The sequence below is a fragment of the Otolemur garnettii genome, unplaced genomic scaffold, assembly GCF_000181295.1.
Source record: "Otolemur garnettii isolate 467f Iridium unplaced genomic scaffold, OtoGar3 scaffold00105, whole genome shotgun sequence".
NCBI lineage: Eukaryota > Metazoa > Chordata > Mammalia > Primates > Galagidae > Otolemur > Otolemur garnettii.
This window is the reverse complement of record NW_003852500.1, coordinates 6,045,444-6,055,615: the sequence shown is the minus strand read 5'-3', so window position 1 is coordinate 6,055,615 and position 10,172 is coordinate 6,045,444. Positions and strand designations below refer to the sequence as shown.

Below are 10,172 nucleotides of genomic sequence, written 5' to 3'. Positions count from 1 at the left end.
CCCGCCACAGCACCCAGCTATTTTTTTGTTGTTGTTGTTGCAGTTGTCGTTGTTTAGCAGGCCCAGGCCATGTTTGAGCCCACCAATTTCAGTGTATGTGGCCAGCACCCTAACCACTGAGCGACGGAACACTGAGCCTGGGTACATATTTTTATTTTGCTGTTGCATCTTCATTTTCTTTTACCACCCTTGTCCATTAATGAAACTGTTAAACCTATTTCTTTTGATTTGCTTCTTTCATAACGTCTTGCCCCTCACACAACCCTAATCCTTCACTTTTCCTGTATGTAAACCATGTACTTATTAATTTATTTCATCATTTCTGGTTCTTCTTTCCTGTGTGAACTTTTTTAAAGATGATACTTTCAACCTAGTCTAGAATCTTCAACACAGCTGTGTTCAGTGTTGACATGCAGTGATTATCTTGCTGAGTAGCATTCATTATTATTGTTGCATGTTTCTGTGTGCCACTGCAAGAATGTTAGAGGTTCGATTATATCAATGAACAAACATTTGTAAATTTCTTATTAAACTTGGCAAGAGTAGAAGTGAAAGGGACATGTTAGTCTAAACTTATGGGGATAATGCCATGAAGAAAATGGCTTGACAAATGCATTAAATATTTTTCTAACAGAAAATGCCACTGATGAGGAGAAGTCAGAGCCACCGGTAATGAGCAAAACTGACAAAAACAATGCAAAAATTCATCAAATTGTGCATCATAATCAGCTGCCTGAGAAAAGCATAGCAGACCAGGCAAACATCAATAGATAAACAGTTAGGAAAATCTTAACTGAAAATTTTGGCCAATAGCTCATGTTTCTTGCATGACGGCAATACATCAGCTCATACAGCACTGTCTGTGAGGGAGTTTTTGGCCAGTAAACAAATAACTGTATTGGAATACTCTCCCTACTCACCTGATCTGGCCCACAGTGACTTTTTTTCTTTACCTGAAGATAAAGGAAACATTGAAAGGAAAACATTTTGATGACATTCAGGACATCAAGGGTAATACAACAGCTTTGATGCCCATTCTAGAAAATGAGTTCCAAAATTGTGTTGAAGGGTGGACTAAGTCATGGCATTTGTGTGTAAGTTCTGAAAGGGAGTACTTCGAAGGTAATCACAGTGATATTCAACACTGAGGTATGTAGCTTAGACTTTATTACATGCCAGGCACTGTTTCAAGCACCTTTCACCAATTAATGCATTTAACCATATGTACCAGGAAGATACACACTAACATGAAAAGTACAAGCAAGGTGACAAGCACTATGGTTTGAGGTACCTCTAGGAGACAAAGAGAGAACAATTAATTTGGTGAGGCTACATGTGGCCATCATTGATGCTTGTTAAAAAGGACCTTACATTTCAGGTGTTAAGTAACGGGGCATTCACAGGTCTATCCTGTCAGGCTAACATCAACGTAATCAAAGTTTTATTTTATTCTTTATTTTTTAATTTTTTCTTGAGACAGAGCCTCAAGCTGTTGTCTAGGTAGAGTGCCGTGGCATCGCAGCTCACAGCAACCTCCAACTCCTGGGCTCAAGAGTTTCTCCTGCCTCTGCCTCCCAAGTAGCTGGGACTATAGGTGCCTGCTACAACACAAGGCAATTTTTTGGTTGTAGCCGGCATTGTTGTTTGGTGGGCCTGGGCTGGATTCGAACTCACCAGCTCAGATGTATGTGGCTGGCACCTTAACCGCTTGACCCACAGGTGTCAAGCCTGATTGATAAATTTAATCAATGCTTGTGGCAAGAAGCCTACTTGCCACTTTATTAAGTTAGTGTTCTTTGATGAGTGTTATACCTAATTAAACTAGCTGTCTGGTGCCTAGATAGGATGTAGAATTTATATTGAATATCCTTTTCAAAAGCTCACCATTGGCTCGGCGCCTGTGGCTCAAGCAGCTAAGGCGCCAGCCACATATACCTGAGCTGGCAGGTTTGAATCCAGCTCCGGCCTGCCAAACAACAACGATTGCAACCAAAAAATAGCCGGGCGTTGGGGTGGGCGCCTGTGGTCCCATCTACTTGGGAGACAGAGGCAGGAGAATTGCTTGAGCCCAGGAGTTGGAGGTTGCTGTGAGCTGTGATGCCAGGGTACTCTACCCAAGGCGACAGCTTAAGGCTCTGTCTCAAAAAACCCAAAAAGTTCACCACTGAGTACTCTGAGAAGTGCGCTGGTCACTGTAAGAACTGTCTGGTCAGTAAGGTGTGTCCCGGTGAGGCATTGTATTGGATCCTTAATATATCTAAAGATAATTTGTTACTTTGATTTAGATTGTGGGTATCTGTGAAGCAAGAGAATTCCAACAGTCTTTATCCCAAAGGCGGCAACTCAAACAGCAATGGTCCAAGAGATCATAAAAATGTAGACAGAGCCATGTATTGGCCAGGGCATCTGGTGCCAGGATTACCGCCTGAATATGGCCACTGGTGCTGTCTCCTGGGTCCTGCACTTGATGACGGGCATCCTGGTTAAAGAACGGAAAGCAGCAACATGCTACTGAGCTTCACCATATGTGGTGAAAACATCTGTAAAGTCCAGAAAACTTCATTTCTGTTCATTCAATTAATCACAAGGGGCTCCCCAGGTATCCCAGAAGTTTGGGAGAGGGAAGACCAGGACATCTAGCCAGAAACTGAGGACAAACGAAGGCACTCACTCATGCAAGTAGGATTAAGGCAAAGGGGCCAAGAGTGGTTCCATCCTGCATCAAGGTGGCCTTGCTAGCTGTGCAGAACCTGTGGGGTACTGCATCCATGATCGAAGGCATAATGGACAGCTGGGTATGGATGGTTGCAAGCTCAGGACCCTTAAGTGCTTCTATTTCTAAGACAGCCCAGTATATAGCCAGCAACTGCTGTTCTAATGTTGTACTGAACAGTGCCAAAGAGGGATGTTTCTGATACCAGAAGCTCAAGGGTGATATACGGCCCTCAGGAGGCATGAGGAAGCTGCTAAAGCCCCTACAGCAAAGGAGACTGAGGACACTAATGAGACCCCTGCTGCTTTACAATGTGGAAATTTCAGGGCTTTTTGTTAAAATGAACTCATTCAACTGGGTAGACTTGCAAATAACAGAATCAATAAAATTAAGTAAAACTTGGTGGTGCCTGCGGTTCAGTGGTAGGGTGCCAGCCCCATATATCAAGGGTGGTGGGTTCGAACCTGACCCTGGCCAAATTGCAACAAAAAAATAGCCGGGCATTGTGGCAGGCACTTTTAGTCCCAGCTACTTAGGAGGCTGGGGCAAGAGAATTGCCTAAGCCCAGGAGTTGGAGGTTGCGTTGAGCTGTGACACCACAGCACTCTACCGAGGGTGATAAAGACTCTGTCTCAAAAAAAAAAAAAAAAGAAATTAAGCAAAGCTTATAAATGGGGAATATGTTGCTCCAGATCCCAAACAGGATTAAAAGATATTTGAATTAACATTGTGGGTGCTGACAAGGTTAGTACCTATTTCTAAACACTATCAGGGATGACATGGCCCTTTGTTTACCAAATAATTTTCAGGAATTTAACAGAGGTGGCAGGTGGATGCACTGCATGTGGGGACTTTTTTGTGAGCTCCTTTTTCATTATTTTTAAGTCCTGAATGAGTGTATCAAATGCTATCTTCTCAGAGGAAGATGACACCAGTGTAACATAGCTGTGCTGTTAAGAGAAATTTGGCACCTGTGGCTCAAGCAGCTAAGGCACCAGCCATATACACCTGAGCCGGTGGGTTTGAACCCAGCCTGGGCCCACCAAATAACAATGATGGCTACAACCAAAAAAAAAAAAAAAAAAAAAAAAAAAATAGCCAGGCGTTGTGGTGAGTGCCCAGGCGTTGGGGGGTTGCTGTGAGCTGTGATGACACAGCACTCTACCCAAGGCAACAGCTTGAGGCTCTGTCTAAAAAAAAAAAAAAGATCCTGACTATAGGCCAGGCAAAGTGGCTCACGCCTATAATCCCAGCACTCTGGGAAGGTGGAATGCCTGAGCTCACAGGTTCAAGACCAGCTTGAGCAAAAGCGAGACCCCGTCTCTAAACATAGCTGGGCATTATCCAAGCTACTTGAGAGGCTAAGACAAGAAAATCACTTGAGCCCAAGAGTTGGAGGTTGCTGTGAGCGGCGACACCATAGCACTCTACCTAGGGTGACAAGTGAGACTCTGTCTCAAAAAAAAAAAAAAAAAAAGGCTAAGTGCCTGTAGCTCAGTGAGTACAGCACCAGCCAAATACACCAAGGCTGGAGGGTTCAAGCCTGACCTGGGTCTGCTAAACAAATGACAACAAGAACAAAAAATAGCCAGGCATTGTGGTGGGTGCCTGTAGTCCCAGCTACTTGGGAGGCTGAGCCAAGAGAATCACTTAAGCCCAAGAGTCTGAGGTTGCTGTGAGCTGTGACGTCACAGTACTCTACAGAGTGAGACTCCGTCTCAAAAATAATAATTTTATGCTTGATCTATCAATAATGGAAAGGGATGTACTGCAATCTTGGTATATTTGGCATTTCTCTATGGTTCTATCAAATTTTCTTTAAAGCTTTTTTTTTATTTATTTATTTAAAGATAGGGTCTTACTCTGTCACCTTGGCTAAAGTCCAGTGGCACTATCATAGCTCAAGGCAACCTCAAACCCCTGGGTCCATGTGATTCTCCTACCTCAGACTGCAGGGTAACCAGAATACAGGCAGACATTAATATGCCCAGCTAATTTTTTTAAATTTTTGTTGAGACAGGTCTCACTCTGCTGCTCAAGCTGGTCTCAAATCCGGCCCCAGCCTCCCAAAGTGCTGGGATTATAAGCATGAATTATCACACCTGGCTTAATCTATTGTTTTAGAACTAATTATTATTTCTTCCTTTGGTGATGAAACATTTATCTTTGAATAGTGACCATTTTTATCCCAATATAGATTCTTATTTTACACTGCTTTTGTCTTTATCTATTTCGACATTCCAAATCTATCTTCTTTAGTATTTGGCTCTATATGATTGATTACTTCTTTTTTTTTTTTTGAGACAGAGCCTCAAGCTATCCCCCTGGGTAGAGTGCTGTGGCTTCACAGCTCACAACAACCTCCAACTCCTGGGCTCAAGCAAGTCTCCTGCCTCAGCCTCCCAAGTAGCTGAGACCACAGGCGCTCGCCACAACGCCCGGCTATTTTTTGGCTGCAGCTGTCGTTGTTTGGTGGGTCCGGGCTGGATTAGAATCCGCCACTTTAGGTGTATGTGGCTGGCGCCTTAGCCACTTGAGCCACAGGCACCGAGCCTACTTCTTTTATATTCTAGCATTTCATGTTTGTTTTAGGTATAACTCACAAAAAGCCTATACATTCTAAAAATCCAACTTGAGTATCTCTTTTATCAAAAGAATTTAGTCCACTTTTACTTAATTTTTAAAATACCTGGAGCTGAGCCAAGTGCAGTGGCTCATGCCTATAATCCCATTTAGATTTGCCTACATCCTTATTCCAGCACTATTCTCCCCATTTTTCCCCAACTGAAAAAATTATCTCTATGTAGCAAGTGCCACTTTTGCTTATACTCCAAAAACAATCTAACAAATCCTTCAAAACTTATCCAGAACCCATATACTTCATATAACCTCCAAAACTCCCAAGCTAGTATAAAGCCTCACCAGGCAGTGACAGACTACTGCAGATTTCACTGCTGCTTCACCCTCCAAAGATCCCCTCAAAGGCATACTCTCTTCCTAGAAACCAGAGAGAGATGAACCAGATGCTGTCACTTGTTTGGTCAAAAGCCTCCAATGCCTAGAATATTCAGAGACCACATGGTTCACACACTCCCTCACACCACTAAAATTTGTGTTCTGATTTTGACCCCAAAAGCATATTTTAAAAACATTTGCTATCATACCAATTTTACTCTCCTCTCCTCCAAAATGAAAATAAAAACTCTAGGCAACGCCTGTGGCTCAAAGGAGTAGTGCGCCGACCCCACATGCTGGAGGTGGTGGGTTCAAATCCAGCCCTGGCCGGAAAAAAAAAAAAAAAAATATATATATATATATATACATATATATATATATAAAGAAATTAAAAACTCTGTAATAGCAGGATCATTGTATGTCCTCAGCTCATAGACATAACTGGCATCGTAAATTAATAATTTAATATTTGTGAAATGAATAAGGGATATGCAGTTAAAATGATACATAATTAAAGGAAAAGTAATAGATAAAAGATCTAAAATGAGGCTCGGCATCTGTGGCTCAAGCAGCTAAGGCACCAGCCACATACACCTGAGCTAGCAGGTTCGAATCCGGCCTGGGCCGCCAAACAATGACGGCTGCAACCAAAAAATAGCGAGGCGTTGTGGCAGACACCCATGGTCCCAGCTACTTGGGAGGGAGAGGCAGGAGACTCGCTTGAGCCCAGGAGTTTGAGGTTGCAGTGAGCTATGATGATGTCACTGTACTCTAGCCTGGGTGACAGAGCAAGACTCCATCTCAAAAAAAATTTAAGTGAAAACCCAAGATCATTCAGCTGTGACAGCATTACCCACAAGCATGTTATATATATCTAAGAAAAACAAGCTATTCTAGGCCACTTTGAAAATGGTGCCTCTAAAAAAAAAAAAAATCCTAGAAAAACCTTGGCTTAGCGCCTGTGGCCCAAGCAGCTAAGGCGCCAGCCACATACACCTGTGCTGCGGATTGAAATCCAGCCAGAGCTCGCCAAACAACAATGACGACTGCAACCAAAAAATAGCTGGGCATTGTGGCAGGCGCCTGTAGTCCCAGCTACTTGGGAGGTGGAGGCAGGAGAATCACTTGAGCCCAGGAGTTGGAGGTTGCTGTGAGCTGAATGCCACAGCACTCTACCCAGGGTGACAGCTTGAGACTCTGTCTCAAAAAAGAAAAAAAAAAAAAACCACAAAGGCCCAACACCTGAATGGATTGGGATCCAATATCATTTGGCTTACAGCTGGTGCTAACTCACCTGGGTGGCTCTGGTATGGGGACTCTTCCTCTACTATCCACGGCTCTTGTCCTTGCTCCAACTTGAAAACCACTTCTGGTTTGGTAAAGCAACACCCTGTGAATGGAAATGACTCAAGACTTGGGTTTCAGGCCATCTAAAGAAAAAAGGTACAGCTTCAGGAGCTATTCAAGAATAAGGCCACTGGCTCCATGCCCATAGCTCAGTGAGTAGTGCACCGGCCACATACACCAAAGCAGGTGGGTTCAAACCTGGCCAGGGCCTACTAAACAACAATGACAAATGCAACCAAAAAGTAGCTGGGCATTGTGGCGAGTGCCTATAGTCCCAGCTACTCAGAAGGCTGAGGCAAGAGAATCGCTTAAGTCCAAAGGTTTGAGATTGCTGTGAGCTATAACGCCATACCACTCTACCAAGGGCGACATAGTGAGACTGTCTCAAAAAAAAAAAAAAAAAGAGGCTCGGCAACTGTGGCTCAAGTGGCTAAGGTGCCAGCCACATATACCTGAGCTGGCGGGTTCAATCCAGCCTGGGCCCTCCAAACAACAACGGCTACAACCAAAAAATAGCCAGGCGTTGTGACTGGCACCTAAGGTCCCAGCTACTTGGGAGGCAGAGGCAGGAGAATCGCTTGAGCCCAGGAGTTGGAGGTTGCTGTGATCTGTGATGCCACAGCACTCTACCCAGGGCAATAGCTTGAGGCTCTGTCTCAAAAAAGAAAAAATAAGGCCACTTAAATTTTTCACTAGGAAGGCGGCACCTGTGGCTCAGTGGGTAGGGCGCCAGCCCCATATACTGAGGGTGGTGGGTTCAAACCTGGCCCCGGACAAACTGCAACAAAAAATAGCCAGGCGTTGTGGCAGGTGCCCATGGTCCCAGCTACTCAGGAGGCTGAGGCAAGAGAATCGCCTAAGCGCAGGAGTTGGAGCTTGCAGTGAGCTGTGTGATGCCAGGGTACTCTACCGAGAGTGATAAAGTAAAACTGTCTCTACAAAAAAAAAAAATTTTCACTAGGAGATGGGGGAAAATGTTTCTAGTGACCAAAAGGCATCTATCACCTTATAGTTACAGTCCAGAGGTTACCTCTGAATTCCAAATTTCAATGCTAAAGATCATTAATTTCTACAAAAGATCCCACATATCACCAGCTTAAAAAAAGAGAAAAATAAGTGCTATCTGGGATTACATAAAACACAATCCTTACCCAATGAGACGAGGTGGCTGTAGTTCTCCAGCATCACATCCCTATACAGGGCCTTCTGATCAGGGTCTAGGTGCTGCCACTCCTCCTGGTTAAAGCCCACAGTCACATCCTTGAATGACACTAATACCTAAAAAAGTGTATTTGTGTTCATTTTACAGTGACCTGAACAGAAAGAATGCAACGTTTGGGAACTAATACCCTGTTCGTGTTCACTGCTGCTACTTGATAAGGTTACACAGTACACCTACTCTGTACTTCATCTGGCATTATATGTTATAGGAGAACAAATCTTAAAAGTCCTCTAACAGGCTCGGCGCCTATGGCTCAAGCGGCTAAGGCGCCAGCTACATACACTTGAGTTGGCGGATTGGAATCCAGTCCGGGCCTGCCAAACAACGACGGCTGCAACCAAAAAAAAAAAAAAATTAGCCAGGAGTTGTGGCGGGCACCTGTAGTTCCAGCTACTTGGGAGGTGGAGGCAGGAGAATTGCTGTGATGCCACGGCACTCTAGCCAAGGAGACAGCTTAAGGCTCTTCCCCCCCCCCCCAAAAAAGTCCTCTATCGAAGTATTAAGTTCTTGATTCATGGAAAAAAGAAATCTGAGGTTCAAAACCACTGTAGAGAGTTTAAAAAAAAAAAAATCATCTGCAGTTCCGTGTCCAAAACTTCCTCACTTTCTAGGGACGTTAAAAATGAATTTTTTGGCTCGGCACCTGTGGCTCAAGAGGCTAAGGCACCAGCCACATACACCTGCACTGGCAGGTTCGAATCCAGCCTGGGCCCGCCAAACAATGACGGCTGCAACCAAAAAATAGCCAGGTGTTATGGCGGGCGCCTGTAGTCCCAGCTACTTGGGAGGTGGAGGCAGGAGAATTGCTGTGATGCCACAGCACTCTACCCAGGGTGACAGCTTGAGGCTCTGTCTCAAAAAAAAAAAAAAAATTTTCTTTTTTTTTTTTTATGAGACGGAGTCTCACTTTGTCACCCTCAGTACAGTGCCGTGGCATCATAGCTCACAGCAACCTCAAACTCTTGGGCTCAAGTGATCCTCTTGCCTCAGCCTCCAAGTAGCTGGGACTACAGGCACCCGCCACAATAACTGGCTATTTTTAGAGATAAGGTCTTACTCCAGCTCAGGCTGGTCTTAAACTCCTGAGCTCAGGCAATCCACCCACCTCAGCCTCCCAGAGTGCGGGGATTACAGACGTGAGCCACCACCCCTGGCCCATAAAAATGCATTTTTAAAATCCTGTTCTCAAAGACTTCATCGTATTTAAAAATGTATACCTACAATAAGGTTTTGCAGAAGAAATGCCAGAAGAATGTAAAAGGCAGTGGTTGTACAGTGGGAGAAGTATTAGATTTTTTTTTTTTTTTTGTGGAGACAGAGTCTCACTTATCACCCTCAGTAGAGTGCCGTGGCATCACACAGCTCACAGCAACCTCCAACTCTTGGGCTTAAGCAATTCTCTTGCCTTAGCTTCCCAAATGGCTGGGACTACAGGCGCTCGCCACAACGCCCGGCTATTTTGGGGTTGCAGTTTGGCTGGGGCCGGGTTTGAACCCGCCACCCTCAGTATATGGGGCCGGTGCCCTACTCACTGAGGCACAGGCACCGCCCCTAGATTCTATTTTATATATGAGACAGAGCAACTTTAAGGAAGTAAAGTTCTGAATCCTTTCAAACCTGTCAGGTGTTTCTCTGACTACGGGCCAACAATACGCAAACACCTAGAGGCACTAAAAACAAACGGCATATTAGTGAAACTACAAGTAGCATAGTTTGTTAGTGAAAGGACTGAGCTATATTAATACACAGATCCATAAGCAAAAACAGGAGCAAGCTTTTAAGTAATCTGGGACTAATTCCTTCTCCAAAATGTTTTATGATTTTATACATATACACTATACACTATAAAACTGCTTCTTGGCTTGGCACCTGTGGCTCAAGTGGCTAAGGCGCCAGCCACATACACCTAAGGTGGCGGGTTCAAATCCCCAGCCC

General features: G+C 44.3%; 1 protein-coding gene across 1 annotated transcript in view; it reads right to left on the bottom strand.

The window, feature by feature from the left end:
* The window catches only part of LOC111727424 (zinc finger protein 883-like), an 11,941-nt gene extending 3,515 nt beyond the window's left edge, over positions 1 to 8,426 (bottom strand). Inside the window, exons 1-3 of the mRNA XM_023517166.1 lie at positions 8,415 to 8,426; positions 8,167 to 8,293; positions 6,963 to 7,058 (exon numbers count right to left, since the gene is read on the bottom strand). Coding sequence (XP_023372934.1) covers positions 6,963 to 7,058; positions 8,167 to 8,293; positions 8,415 to 8,426 — 235 coding nt within the window. The remainder of the gene's footprint in view (positions 1 to 6,962; positions 7,059 to 8,166; positions 8,294 to 8,414) is intronic.
* Positions 8,427 to 10,172: the final 1,746 nt, after the last annotated feature.